At 43.0% G+C, this 15,193-nt stretch overlaps 1 protein-coding gene across 2 annotated transcripts in view; it reads left to right on the top strand.

Moving 5' to 3' along the window:
* Positions 1-201: 201 nt before the first annotated feature.
* Positions 202-15,193, top strand: part of LOC137634329 (START domain-containing protein 10-like) — a 54,316-nt gene continuing 39,324 nt past the window's right edge. Inside the window, exons 1-2 of one of the 2 annotated variants that reach the window (XM_068366712.1) lie at positions 202-393; positions 14,237-14,335. In XM_068366712.1, the coding sequence (XP_068222813.1) occupies positions 14,297-14,335 (39 nt within the window). In that variant the 5' untranslated portion in view covers positions 202-393; positions 14,237-14,296. The remainder of the gene's footprint in view (positions 394-14,236; positions 14,336-15,193) is intronic. The other variant, XM_068366713.1, reaches the window with a different exon arrangement.

The following is a 15,193-nucleotide window of genomic DNA, read 5'->3' as shown; positions in this document are numbered from 1 at the left end:
AATGTTTACAGGAATGTATTTACGTGAAATTTAAAACTATCTATTTTATAAAATAATTCACGTTAACAATGACAATATATGTGCAATCATTGGTGTTTCCACCAAGATAAAATTATAAACCGAAATTAATTATATTGTAGAGTACTGGAATGCATAAACGTCCGAAAGTAAACCTTTAAGAGTCGTATTGTTATTATGCGGAATTGACATTTGGGACCCTTATACATAGGTCAATGTAAACAAATGTTAAATGTTTTGACAAGTGTCGTACAAATGTTACGTTGGCATGTTATCGGGTTCCATATGTACAGAAAGTTTACGCAAAATATAATTTGTTCTTCATATATTGCGCATATTCAAATTCGTGTTCTGTAAACGATGGAGATCGGAGAGGTAAGAGTATTTGAAACGTGAAATAACAAAAACTTTCCTACTTTAAGAAAAAAAGTAATTAGTACAGCCTATATAAGGCCAGAAAGTGTAAAAAGTTTAAAGTCGTTTACGGCCTATGCTATAGTTTTGTAAGATGGTCCTTACTACAATCAAAGTTACTATTCCAGTTTATGGTTCCCGAATCACTTGGGTTAATCCTGTATACTTTAATCAGGCTACCGTTACCTTTGGTATTTAAGCTATGGCACCCTTATGACAAGCTAAGATCGTAATATTTATGACTTTAAATTGAATAATCGGAAGCATTATAGTGCAATATCTGTATGAAAAAGGATATTAATGATGTATTTATAGTTATTTGTTAGAGTTTTAATGACAATTGCCAGAATTTTTTTTTTTTGGTTTTTCAAATATAATGAAGTTTAAAATTATGGAGCCTTTGTATAACAGCTGCGAGTTCCTCCAGCATTCATAAAAAATGGACGCAACCTAACCTAAACTTAACCCCCTAGCCTAACCTACAAGCCGTGTCCTTACCTACTTACCTAAGGGGGACTAACACCCCCCTGCGACCCCCCCCCCCTTACCCTGCCATATTTTTAGTCGGCCATCATCATATATACAGGTGGCCACTATCATACGTACACCCTGATATTATGACTGAGAAAATAATTTCACTAAGGAAACAAACACAGATACAACCTTAACTAAGGTTTCCCACCTAACCTAAGCTAAGACACCTGTCTTTACTTACAGGGGTTAGGGCATAATCTCCCTTTGACCTCTCCATGTCCTTACCTTCCTTTATGGTAGGTTGAATCCATGTGTTGGTTTTGCTTGTGTAATATGTTTTGGCAAGCATATCTTCTTGTGTTTTACTTGTCCTTTTACCTTGAAAAGTACAAGTTTCCAACAGTTATTAACACCAAAAAACCCTATTAGTAAACCAGTAACATACTGTACCTTATTTTCTCTTAAAGGGAAATGACCATACATTTAGTATGGTCACAACAAACAGTATGAAAAAAAGTTTTGAAATGCTAGAGTTAGCATCTCTTTTTAAGTGAAGGCCCAAAAACAAATCAGGTGACTGAAAATGGCTCTGATTGGCCACTGGGGGGGGGGGGGGGGGGGTGTTTAAGAAGGTAGACCAGTTCTTATGCCATCAAGAGTGGAAAATTAAGGTCTGAATACACTGACATTGAGAATTATAATTAACTTAAGCATCTAGGTTATTATTAGTTTCAGATTAAATATAGGTTAGGAGGTTCAAAATTATGTGTCTAAAGGGATTCTTTCGATTGTGTCAATTTCCTACTAATATTGTACTATTATGCGGTAAAACCAAAAAGACATTTATATTCTGTGGCAAATTTGATAGAAATACATAGGCTAAGACTTGGTAGTGAGATAGTGGTAGTATGCAGAAATCATAAATTTATTGTTTTCAATATTAAACTTACCCGATAATCATGTAGCTGTCAACTCCGTTGCCCGACAGAATTCTATGGAGGGATACGCCAGCTATCACAATACTAGAAGGGGGTGTATTTACCAGCGCCACCTGTGGCCAGGTACTCAAGTACTTCTTGTTGACACCTCCTCAATTATTCCTCTGTCGTGCTTCCGGCAAGACGTTCTGGGATACGCTTATGTTCTTGGAGTATTTTCACGACTTTGGTGAAGTATTTCTCTTTGATTTCGGCTGTCGCTTTACTGGAAACTTCTATATTAGCTTAGTTAGCTTTTGGTATTAATTTGATTAATTATGGTGACGAGAGAGTATGAACTCTCGTTCACCTTTCAATGGCCGACCCTTCCCTTAGACGGAAGTGTTGGTGTCTAAGAGAGTATAGACTCTCTTTCTTAATTTTGCTTAACAAAAGTTATAGATTTATTTTATATCTCTCCGCCTCTTATAGGCCTCTTCGATTAACTTTCTTTTATTATAAACTCATTAAAATTAATTTTTATATTTGTTTATATTCGACCTTCCTAATATTAGGCGGTCTTTTACCGAAGTTAATAAACTTTGAGCCCGTCATTTCGGTTTTACCTGTTAACATATTATGCTATTTCCGCCACAGAGTTTGAAAGATTTTCTTTGACAGTCTCGTACTGTTTTCAAAGCTGAACTAACGTTTTGTTTTGTCTCTGCAGTTGTTGACGTTCAGAACGTTCAACTTGCACTCTATCGTTACGATAGAGAAAGAATGTTCACGGTTTCACGTTGCAGTAAGAGTAACCGTGTCTAGCGTTTTGTTCATTCTTTCTTAACTTAATGGTTTTGATCCTAATAAAGTAACTTTTCAGTTTTTTTCCTTTAACAATAATATGTTTTAACGATATATATGATTGGGCTCTTCTCTCAGGTTCTAAGTCAAGAGAGAGAGAGAGAGAGAGAGAGAGATAGAGACGGAGGGAGAAAGAGGATAAACGTTTCATTCAAGCCTGCCAGGCGTACGAGTAACGTCGTTATCGTTTTTTGCTCTTCTCCCTAGTCTCTTTAGGGGAAGAAACTAAACGTTTCTAGAGTGATCTAGTGTTTAGTCTCTTTCCAACCACTGAATTATCTTTCATTAGATTTTTCTGTTACATTGTAATTCTGTTTTCGCAATTTCTAACTTTGAGAAAGGATAGAATTGCGTATTTCAGGTACAAACCACTTAAAGTTTCGAGTTCAGTGAAATAAGTGCAAACAGAAATCAAAGTGATAAGTGATTAGTGCGTGAGGGTACTTTTGTGCGCGCCAGTCGTCCTCCCAGTCCGGGACCTCTTGCAAGCTCCCAAGCCCAGGGGAGAAGCAATGTCGAAGGGCATAAGGGTTCAGCAGGCCTTGATCGGCGCACAGAAGTATTCTCGGTGGTTGTGGGCGTGTCTTACCGAGACCGTCACTCCCACCCGCAGACGATTGAGCCCTTATTTTGCTCGTCTGCAGAAGAGATTAGGGGAGAAAATAAAGGCAGAGTAACGCTGGTCTCAGGTCTCAAGACTTCTTAAACGTTAAGTCCAGACCTATGCCAGACGTACGAAGTTAAAGTTCACAACCCGAATGCACTACTGCACCTCCTCCTCCGCCTACACTCCCTCCACCTGTTCTCGCTCCGCCTGTGCTCGCCCAGCCTGCACCTGCTCCGCCTGTGCTCGCCCAGCCTGCACCTGCTCCGCCTGGTCGCAGCACCATCTGCCAGGCGTACGATGTTGTGAACTCTACTACAGTCCATGCAAGCACAGCTTTCGGACTTGAAGAGTGAGTGTCGGGCTGAGAGTGTTGCTCCTCCGCCTCCGCCTACACTCCCTTCTCCTACACTCGCTCCGCCTAATCACAGTACCATCTGCCAGGCGTACGATGTTGTGGACTCTTCTACAGTCCATGCAAGCACAGCTTTCGGACTTGATGAGTGAGTGTCGGGCTGAGAGTGTTGCACCGCCTGCACTCCCTCCACCTGTTCTCGCTCCGCCTGTGCTCGCCCAGCCTGCACCTGCTCCGCCTGTGCTCACCCAGCCTGCACCTGCTCCGCCTGGTCGCAGCACCATCTGCCAGGCGTACGATGTTGAACCACTTTCGGAGTTTGCTGTTCACAGTGTTGTTCAGCCTCAGCCTTCTTTAAGGCAACCCTTGCTTTGGGATCAGGAGAGTTACACTCTTCCTCCTCCTCCCCTTGCTGCTCCACCAGTGATGCAACACTCGGTTGAGGTACAACAACCTCTCCCGTCCATGAGTCAGTTTCCTCAGCTCTTGCTGCAGCGAGCTCAACCCTCCATAAGGCAAGCACCACAACACCTTAGCCTTGCGCCTCAGGAGCCTCAGCTTGCGAGACATTTACCTTGTTCTGCGCAGCCTCTTCCTCATCGCGCTCCGCTCACACCACAGGAACTGGAACTTGCTACTCCGCTTCCGCCAACCGCTCAGCAAGCGCAACCCTTGGGTTCAACCACTCATGCTAGGAGTCAGCCTCCTCCACCCATGCGCCTTCCTTCTGCTTGTCTTTTATTCAGCCTTTGCAGACTGAGCCTCAGGTGTTCCCTCATCGGAGTCTTGAAGAGGAAACCACACTATTGTTGTTCCAGCTCGTTCTGACTCTGCTGTTCAGCATACCATGGTTTAAACCCCATGCAAGCATGCATAAAGCACTCTAGCACTGGTCATGGAATTTCTGAGAAATGTTAAACGCCATGCACACGCTCTGCTTTCCTTTCAGTAGGCTCTGCTTACAGCAGGCTCTGCTTACTTCATGCTCAGCATTCAGCATGCTCTGCATACAACATGCTCTGCATACAGCATGCTCTGCATTCAGCATGCTCTGCATACAACATGCTCTACATACAGCATGCTCTGCATACAGCATACTCTGCATACATCATGCTCTGCATACCTTACCGCATGCTTCTCAACACATCTTGGGTTGTTGCCAACTCACTAGACTGTCAAGCAGTTTCATAACGTTGCCTTCTAGTCTGCTGCTTTGCACCAGTGAACCCTCACTCAGAGAACTTAGCTTTTCTAGGATAAGGTCCCTGTAGATGAGAAAGTTCTTTTCTCCCTCCTTCTGATATTCCCTTGAGGACTCTGTCATTTGGAGGGAGCCTTTAGCTGCATAACCTCTTATGGACTTTTATTTAAGCATAACATGCTTACAGGGAAGGTAATGGTTACACTTCAGCCGCTAATCCCGTCTGTTACCACACCTGCTCCCATAGACCTTGAGCTGTGTTGCATGACATGCAGTCCAAGCTTAGTCCTTGTTAAAGGATTTTTTGTTTACGGAGTCAATGTGTCACGGGGAAGACGTTCAACAACCAACAAAAGGGACTTGTTGTGACGCAGTGCGGCAACCTCAGCAACCCGTTAAGGAGTTGTCTGTACGACCCAGACAGTCTAGACAGATTCGGGTTGTCACTGTACTTCCTCGCTTGCCCATGATTGACAGTTTACAGACTGTGCAGCAGTATCATGATCTTGTGTCCGGCTCCGTCAGACGACTGGCTTTTAAGAGCTCCCTCAAGTCGTCGCTGTCTGGAGATTTTCAAATGGACTATGGATCTGACCAAGGAACTGGGCCTCCTGGTCAAATTTGAGGAGTCTCAGCTCGTTCCATCCCAGACTATTGTCTCCTTGGGTATGGATCTTCAGAGTCGAGCTTTTCGGACTTGTCCGTCGGCCCCAAGGATCTTCCAAGCCCTAGAATGCATCCAGAGCATGCTGAGAAGGAACCGATGCTTAGTCAGGCAGTGGATGAGTCTAACAGGGACACTTTCATCGCTGGCCCTGTTCATCGAGTTAGGGAGACTCCACCTCCGCCCCCTTCAATATCATCTAGCTGCTCACTGGATAAAGGACATGACGCTAGAGACGGGCTCAGTTCCTGTTTCCGAAGAGATGAGGTCTACTCTAACGTGGTGGAAGAACAGCATTCTTCTCAAGGAAGGTCTACCTTTGGCTGTTCAGACCTCCGACCACCGTCTCTTCTCGGACGCATCGGACACGGGCTGGGGTGCGACACTGGACGGACAGGAATGCTCGGGAACATGGAATCAGGAGCAAAGGACACTTCACATCTATTGCAAGGAGTTGTTGGCAGTTCATTGGCCTTGATAAACTTCAAGTCCCTCCAGCTTAACAAGGTGGTGGAGGTGAACTCCGACTACACCACAGCCTTGGCTTACATCTCCAAGCAGGGAGGGACTCATTCGAGGAAGTTGTTCGAGATCGCAAGGGACCTCCTCATTTGGTCAAAAGATCGAAAGCTCACGCTGGTAACGAGGCTCATTCAGGGCGATATGAATGTCATGGCAGATCGCCTCAGCCGGAAGGGTCAGGTCTTCCCCACAGAGTGGACCCTTCACAAGAATGTTTGCAGCAGACTTTGGGCCCTGTGGGGTCAGCCAACCATAGATCTATTCGCTACCTCGATGACCAAGAGGCTCCTCTTGTATTGTTCTCCGATTCCAGAACCAGCAGCAGTTCGCGTGGATGCCTTTCTGCTGGATTGGTCCCATCTCAACCTGTATGCATTCCCGCCGTTCAAGATTGTCAACAGGGTACTTCAGAAGTTCGCCTCTCACAAAGGGACACGGCTGACGTTGGTTGCTCCCCTCTGGCCCGCGAGAGAATGGTTCACTGAGGTACTGCATGGCTGGTCGACGTTCCCAGGACTCTTCCTCCTAGAGTGGACCTTCTGCGTCAACCTCACGTGAAGAAGGTACACCCAACCTCCACGCTCTTCGTCTGACTGCCTTCAGACTATCGAAAGACTCTCAAGAGCTAGAGGCTTTTCGAAGGAGGCAGCCAGAGCGATTGCCAGAGCAAGGACGACATCCACTCTCAGAGTCTATCAGTCTTAATGGGAAGTCTTCCGAAGCTGGTGCAAGGCCAATGCAGTTTTCCTCAACCAGTACCAATGTAACCCAGATTGCTGACTTCCTGTTACATCTAAGGAACGTAAGATCCCTATCAGCTCCTACGATCAAGGGTTACAGAAGTTTGTTGGCAGCGGTTTTCCGCCACAGAGGCTTGGATCTTTCCTCCAACAAAGATCTACAGGACCTCCTTAGGTCTTTTGAGACCTCAAAGGAACGTCGGTTGTCCACTCCAGGCTGGAATCTAGACGTGGTCCTAAGGTTCCTAATGTCATCAGGATTTGAACCGCTCCAATCAGCCTCTTTTAAGGACCTCACATTAAAAACTTTTTTCCTCGTGTGCTTAGCAACAGGTAAAAGAGTAAGTGAGATCCACGCCTTCAGCAGGAACATAGGTTTCACATCTGAAACGGCTACATGTTCCTTGCAGCTCGGTTTTTTGGCTAAAAACGAGCTTCCTTCCCGTCCTTGGCCTAAGTCGTTCGAGATCCCAAGCCTGTCCAACATGGTGGGGAACGAACTGGAGAGAGTACTTTGCCCAGTTAGAACTCTTTAGTACTATCTAAGAAGGTCAAAACCATTACGAGGACAACCAGAAGCCTTATGGTGTGCTATCAAGAAGCCTTCTCTACCAATGTCTAAGAACTCAGTTTCTTACTACATCAGGCTTCTGATTAGAGAAGCAAATTCTCATCTGAAGGAAGAAGACCTTGCTTTGCTGAAGGTAAGGACACATGAAGTGAGAGCTGTGGCTACTTCAGTGGCCTTCAAACAGAACCGTTCTCTGCAGAGTGTTATGGATGCAACCTATTGGAGAAACAAGTCAGTGTTCGCATCATTCTATCTCAAAGATGTCCAGTCTCTTTACGAGTACTGCTACACCCTGGGTCCATTCGTAGCAACGAATGCAGTAGTAGGCGAGGGCTCAGCCACTACATTCCCATAATCCCATAACTTTTTAACCTTTCTCTTGAATACTTTTTATGGGTTGTACGGTCGGCTAAGAAGCCTTCCACATCCTTGTTGATTTGGCGGGTGGTCAATTCTTTCTTGAGAAGCGCCAAGGTTAAAGGTTGTGATGAGGTCCTTTAGTATGGGTTACAGCCCTGTATACTTTAGCACCTTTGAGTTGATTCAGCCTCCCAAGAGGAACGCTGCGCTCAGTAAGGAAGACGATCTTATTAAAGGCAGAGTAACGGTTCAAGTCGACTTCCTTACCAGGTACTTATTATTTCATTGTTATTGTGGATAACTGATTATATGAAATATGGGATACTTAGCTATCCTTTAATCTTGTACACTGGTTTTCACCCACCCCCCTGGGTGTGAATCAGCTACATGATTATCGGGTAAGTTTAATATTGAAAAATGTTATTTTTATTAATAAAATAAATTTTTGAATATACTTACCCGATAATCATGATTTAATCGACCCTCCCTTCCTCCCCATAGAGAACCAGTGGACCGAGGAATAATTGAGGAGGTGTCAACAAGAAGTACTTGAGTACCTGGCCACAGGTGGCGCTGGTAAATACACCCCCTTCTAGTATTGTGATAGCTGGCGTATCCCTCCATAGAATTCTGTCGGGCAACGGAGTTGACAGCTACATGATTATCGGGTAAGTATATTCAAAAATTTATTTTATTAATAAAAATAACATACTTAAGGTTTATTGGATTATTAGGCTATTTAGTCTGATTTGTTGTCTCCTCTGTCTGCCAGTTTTGTAATTACAATAATTACCAGTAATAATTTAAATTTTTTTAAAAACAATTTTGTTAATCAATGTGTGATATGATTTATTTTAATGTTTTGTCTACCAAAATGTGTTGGTGTTAATTACTGAGAACTATGGCTGTATTTTATCTCTCAGGCCTGCCATTTTACTTGATGGTTATTCTAAGAATGATTTAAGAACTGCAATCTTATAAAAACATGTTGTATGTGGATTCTACCCAATAAATGCCAAAGTACTGTATTGGAAATGCTGTGTAATCAGGAAATAATGTCATATTTGGTATGTGCAAGTTCCGAAAACAGTAATGACACAGAAAGAATTATGAGTTTGAATATGCAGTAAAATAGGGTTTCCTGATAATTTATATGGGCTTTTCATAAATTTGACTTACATTTGTCATAAATCTTTGGTTAATCTAGAACAATCTCCTCTCTTTGTAAAACAGCAATGGAGGACTAGCTACAGTATGAAACCATAATACTGTATTAGCTTACAATAGGGCTGTTGGTACAGTACTATTCAATCACATTTGTTTACCCAAACTCTATAAACCATTGGTTGGTTCTCACTATGGCTCCCCAGGATAATTTCAGTTTACCAGTGTTGTGTAGAGTAATAGTGGTCAATTAAGCATTAAAAATGGTATGGGTAAAATTAATCAAAAACTACTGTTGTGTAGAATAATAGTGGGTAAGCAAGCATTAGAAAAGGGTATGATAAAAGGAATTAAAAACTAATGCATTTTCATTAGATATTGATTGGTTTAATCTAGAGAGTATGTGAGGTCATTTTGAGAATTATAAATCGATCTTTATTTACCTTGTGTTTCAAATTATAATTGTCCCGTCACTAAATACAAACCAATGTTATTTATAGGGAATATTACTTTCGGCAAAGCGGAAAGACGAGCCATTAGATTTTTAGCAAGAGTTAACCACTCGCCCGCTAACACCTTGCGGGTGGGCATCTCTCTTATCCTAGAGTGAGATATTCCCTAGAGACCCCGATCCGGAGGTCTTCCAGTGATCTTCCTGCTGAGTAGTCCTCCCCTTCGGAAGATCTTCACTGTCTTTGTCGAGCTCGCAGACTGTGTGATCTTCCTCATTGCTTCAGACGCTCTCCTTTGCCTCCAGCTAAGAGATGTCTTTTTGGCTCTCCTCTTTCACCCGTCGTAGAATGATCTCTTTCGGGAAGAACCTACCTTTAGGGAATCCAAGGAGATCCCCAAACAGGCAAGCCACTTCCCGTAAGGTGGAACCTACAAAGCCGTAGCCGTCCGCTGCTTCTTCCATCTGGTCGTCGATTGAGCCTGGTAGGAACGTCATACCTTTTCAGAAACCCTCAGCTTCGATCCTCTCAAGGGACCTTTTAGCCAGCGCCGCATTGGACAAAGAACTGTGGTTCAGCGCCCTGGTTAGAGCAGTCCACCAGTCTTTAATGGGAGGAATTCCACCTCTTCGACCACCCAGTACTCCTAGAATTCCGCTGGAAAAGTCATCCCCTCCTCCAGCTGACACTAGGTGTATATCCACGGTTCTTCCTCCTCAAGAGCCCCTGGCACCTTCCATCTCTCCCCTGAAGAGTAAACGAGGAGTAGCTGAACAGCAGGACTCATCCAGAATCAAGCTGACACCGGTACGGACTTCGAAGCGGAGGCTCAGCATTGTCGTGTCCACTCCTCCATGAGTAGGCTTTCTCTCTTGTCTCGCAAGCCAAGAGTTTCTCCCTCCCAGGGAAGAGTCTTTGGTGAGTGTTTTCCGCCCCTCTCCCATCGAGGTGGTTCCACCGGAACAGCGATCAGTCTCCAAACCCGTATGAGAGAACATCTCTCTCTCAGCAGGAGAGACACGAACGCATGATTGGTGACGACCTTCACTCCTGGAGAAATTAATTCCTTCACGGAAGGAGTTGAAGGATGCCAAGACTCTACCCAAGTCATCGGCAAGGGTATGAAGACTTTCCCAGGAAGAACCTAAACGACCATCTCCGAACCCTGCAGGGGTGTCAGCAAGCGACATCCATTGTGCAAGGGACAACCTCGATCCACCTCGAGATGATGTCTCGTTGGTGGATGACTTCAATAATGATGATGACCATCTTCCTAGAGCTGCTAATCCGAAGCTATCGGAGGCAGAACGGAAGGAGTTGGACCACACCTTCTGGCAGGTTTTGGCCTGCATGAGGACCATCAATGAGTTATCTGACCCGGTGAGGGCCCCTGAACAGGGCAAAGACACGGTCTTGGACCATGTCTATAGCACCCAGAAGCCCGCTAAGACCAGTGCAGCCTTTCTCTGGTCTAAGGTCTGATGAGTACCTGTTGGAAGGCGTTCTCCCAGATTGCTAGCACCTCCAGTTCGCTCTGGGCTGGCTCATCCTCTAATTTTCTTCTGCTGCCGTTTGTGCAGCAGAGGAAGTATTACGAGGTTTTCAATGAGCCTCTTTCAGGTTTCATCCTCGGCTTCGGACACATTTCCTGAAGACCGAGGACTGATCCAAGGAGAATTTGAGAAAGGGGATGGAAACCTTTCTATTCTCGGGAACTCAAACCATCGAGTTCCTTTTCCAGCAAGTTGTGAACTTGTGGGCCAACACGATCCTGCGGTGAAGGGACATGATAATAGAAGGGTTCCATCGTCAGGTCCCATAGAACGAGATTACGAAACTGAGGAACTCATCTGTGGATGGTTTCTCCCTGTTCAGACCAGAAGACATTGAATGGGCTGTGGAGAAATGGAGGAAGTCCAACCAGCACTCCCTTCTTCATAAGGCGATGACATCTCGTCCATATAAACCACCTCCTCCGCAGAAGAAACAACAACAGCCGAAACCACAGAAGACAGGACAGCAGCTACATTGGCTACAAAGGTGTCTAAGAAGCCCTTTTCAGCCAAAGGGTGGAAAGGTTCCAAGTCTTCGGGTGGAGGGAAGAGTTCTTGGTTGGGGGAGGGCGAGGCCACAATCGTTAAGACGGGCAATCCTCTCACTTGTCTACCAGTGGGAGGATGCCTGCATAGCTGCTGGCAGAGATGGCTGCAGCTCGACGAACCCTGAACAGTCTCCGTGATTCATTCAGGTTATCGTGTCCCGTTCACACAATCTCTCCCTCTACTGACCAAGAATCCAGTTCCATCGAGCTCCTATGCGAAGGGATCCACAAAGGAGCTGGCCCTTGGTAATCTCTGAAGATTCCTATGACTCGGAAGAACTCCTACCTAGAAATTCACATTTCTAGTATCACGAGTACACAGCTTGTGTAGGCCGTGGACCATGCATAGCATGTTCTTAGCGAGGTGTAGGGTTTCCATCAATTATGTGCAAAATACATAAAGGGGAAAACCCCGGGCTCAAAAGCCAAAAATCCAATTGGCATGGACTTCCACCCTCCTAAAGGGTATGTCATCCCCTATAAATAGTGACGGAACATATGACAAATTTGGAAGTACAGTAATTTGTATTTTTCCTAACGATACAAACCTGTAGCTATTTATACAAATTGGCCCACCAGCACTAGTCCCCCTTGAAGTCCTACTTCCAAGCAAAGTGGGTTCACTGCCCAGGTGTGTGAGTGAGTGTTGGGTGGTTAATTTTCACTAAAAGTCTAATGGCTCATCTTTCAGTTTTGCCCAAAGTAATACAGTATCTCCTATAAATAGCTAGACGTTTATATCGTTAGGAAAAAAACAAATTACTGTACTTCCAAATTTGTCATGTTTTTGTTGGCACTTGCTTCAACTAATAAGGTTGGCAAACTTAATGGCATCTCGTATGCAATTAGTCATTCCAAGGGATGGAAGGTTTTGTTATCCTTTGTGTGTGAGTTCATGACAAAGACAAAAAACCCAGCAACCCACGACCAAAGGTTCAAATCCTTCTTCATCTCTTCCCTTAAAGATGTTGCAAGCAATCCAGATGACTTGCTTCTCTGTCCTATAAGGATGCCGAGAAGCTACCTCAAGAGAACCCAGCGCTTTAGACCAGAGCACAAAAGGCTTTTCCTTGGCAATGGTAGGGTGAAGAAATTGATTTCCAAGAACACTTATCTCCTCCTGGCTTGGTAAAACCATTAAATGTGTCTACCTTTCCTTAGAGGGAACCGTGAGCAGTATTTCGAAAGTCCAAGCTCACGAAGTCAAAAGAAACGGTTCCATTCTCGCCTTCAAGAGGAATCTGTCCATGTCACAAGTGCTGAAGGCAGGAGTCTGGGGATTCTAGACGACCTTTACTGCCCTCTACCTGCGGAGTATACCCAGAAGTCCCTGGACACATTCTCCTTGAGACCTGTGGTAGCTGCTCAACAGGTTGTGTAGTAAACCTAGCTCCCTCATTGAACAAGAAACATCATGCTTAAAATAGCTGTCGTGGTGTAAGCCCAAGAGTGAAAGGTAAGAGTGTTTCTGGCCCTTTTTCCTTTCTTACTCCCCTTTCTTGAGGTCTTAGCAGCTGTGCCGTTATGGAGTTCGAACAGGCGAGCAATGCAGGTAAGCTACCGAATAGAGCACTTTTTATCTATATTAGCTTGTATCGAAATATCTTCCCCATACATTTTCATGAAGGGGAAGGATGGAGAAATATATGCATTTCCATCAATCTTATAAATGCAATACATTGGACATACAATCTATAGGACTGAGAGTCTAATAATACCGTCCACTTCACATGGTGAAGGCCTAGCCCAACAGGTAGTTAAGAGGTTGAACAAGAGTCATGACTTTCACTCCTTTACATGACCAAAGTACAATGTCAAGTCCTGGATCAGAAAACCAGCCAGTTTGGTTATACAGTACAGAATAAGGACTTTCACACCTCCTCCTGTATAAATCTCCTAATAAAGGTCCAAGGGTTGTATTATGTATAGGAATAAATCAATTTGTATTTTACCTGACCATACAAACCGGAGACCTATAAGTTGTACTGCCTACCTCAACCACCCCACTAGTCCTAGGGCAAAGGTCAGAGTGAAGCTGAGTGCTACCTGTAGAGTGAGCGGGGCTTCCCCACCAACCAACAGCCTACTGTGTTAAACTCTTTAAAAGTTTAATGGCTGGTTCTAGCTTCGCTGAAGTCTTACTCCTATTTAAGGAGTCTGCTTTGTATGGTCTTGAAAAATACAAATTGCTAAAAAAATTTGTCGTTTTGTTTTGTTTTAAAATTTACGTATGTGATCCTATCTGCCATTATTCAAAACGTGGTGATTCACTAAAATATCTTAATATGTAAACTTAATGAACACCTGACTAGGTAAAAATTCATGGGCATTACTTTGTAATCTAAACTTCACGGTAAATATTTTTTTCAGGTACTGTATTTTGTAAGAAACATGAAATCCAAATTGAAAGGTATTATCAAGATAATAAATCAACAGGCCTGAGAAACATTACTGAGGGATTATTGTAATCTTTTCTTCTGTTTCTGCCCTTTAAATCCCATTTCCTCATTTTATGTATGTTTTTTTTTCAGCGTTTGGACTAATCAGGTTTTTTATAAGAATTATCCTTCTTCAAGATCATAAACTTTTGAAACAGAATCAATTTACAGCTAAAAAAAGAATACGTAAAATATGCAATGTGGTGAACATTTATACATGTTACATATTACATAAAATCTGTTAATGTTTTAAAATTTCTAATGTTATTACTGTAAGTCTTTACTCATTCCTTTTTATGCTGTGCAATACTGTATTCAAGTTTGCTCCTGTTATTAAAACAGGTTCTGCTTTCTATATGAGTAAATTTTGTTTTCAGCCTGCAGCTTAATATAGCGTATCATTCACCTTGCAAAAAGGATAATTCTGTTGGGGCACAATGAAGAATGAACGCCAAGAAGAAGAGCGCAGACTGGAGGTCTGTTAGGTTTACCTTAGCATGCCCTACGGTCTGCATGGATAGCAATGATTTTATAGTCTATAGACTACTCTGTGATAGTTTAAGCACAAATTCACTACAAAATTTGGTTTTACTAATGCCTTAACCTTGGTGAATGTTAAAGTGGGTGCTTAAGACAAAGTATTAGTTTATTAGTTTACTATTGCAATTATATGCTGCTTGATATTGCTACCAGTTTGTATCATTCTACCGCTGTGCAAGAAATTTCTAGTTATGTAAGGAGAATTGCATAGCTTACACTTTTATTTTTGTCTAGATATGTGCCATATGCACCTGCTTCTTTAATGTTATTGTATAAACCTATCTTTTTCTTTGATAACTTTTAGTAACTCAATGAATATTAATATTATTTTATCATGATACTTCTTATCAATTACACACTTTAAATTAAAATTTGTCAATTGTTATCAGACAAATATGTTAGTATCTAGGTAACATTATTTTCTCCCAGGAAATCTGGGATTACGATTTCAACTTACGTTTCGTAGATGTGACGCATCTCCCATAAATACAGTATATTTAAATTTTTTACGTTTGTGTTGAAAACATGAATGGGTGGAATAGTTTTCGTGTGTGGCAGAATAGTTTTTTTTATGAAAAAAAAAAAAAAAAAACCTCGAATAATGCGGTGCCTGAGTGAGGAAAACAGCGTATGAACATCCCTCAGTTCCCATTGGTATGCTGTTCTGGATTGTTGTATTCTCTTTGCTTTTCTGGTAACTTTTCCCCATAACTTTCTGCTCTTAATTAATGCTCCCAAGTCTATTACATACAAAAGCCATTAGTGTACAAGACAACTACTGGAGAAATGGCAGG

This window comes from Palaemon carinicauda, chromosome 44 (genome assembly GCF_036898095.1).
Source record: "Palaemon carinicauda isolate YSFRI2023 chromosome 44, ASM3689809v2, whole genome shotgun sequence".
NCBI lineage: Eukaryota > Metazoa > Arthropoda > Malacostraca > Decapoda > Palaemonidae > Palaemon > Palaemon carinicauda.
This window is presented reverse-complemented; position numbering and strand designations above follow the sequence as displayed.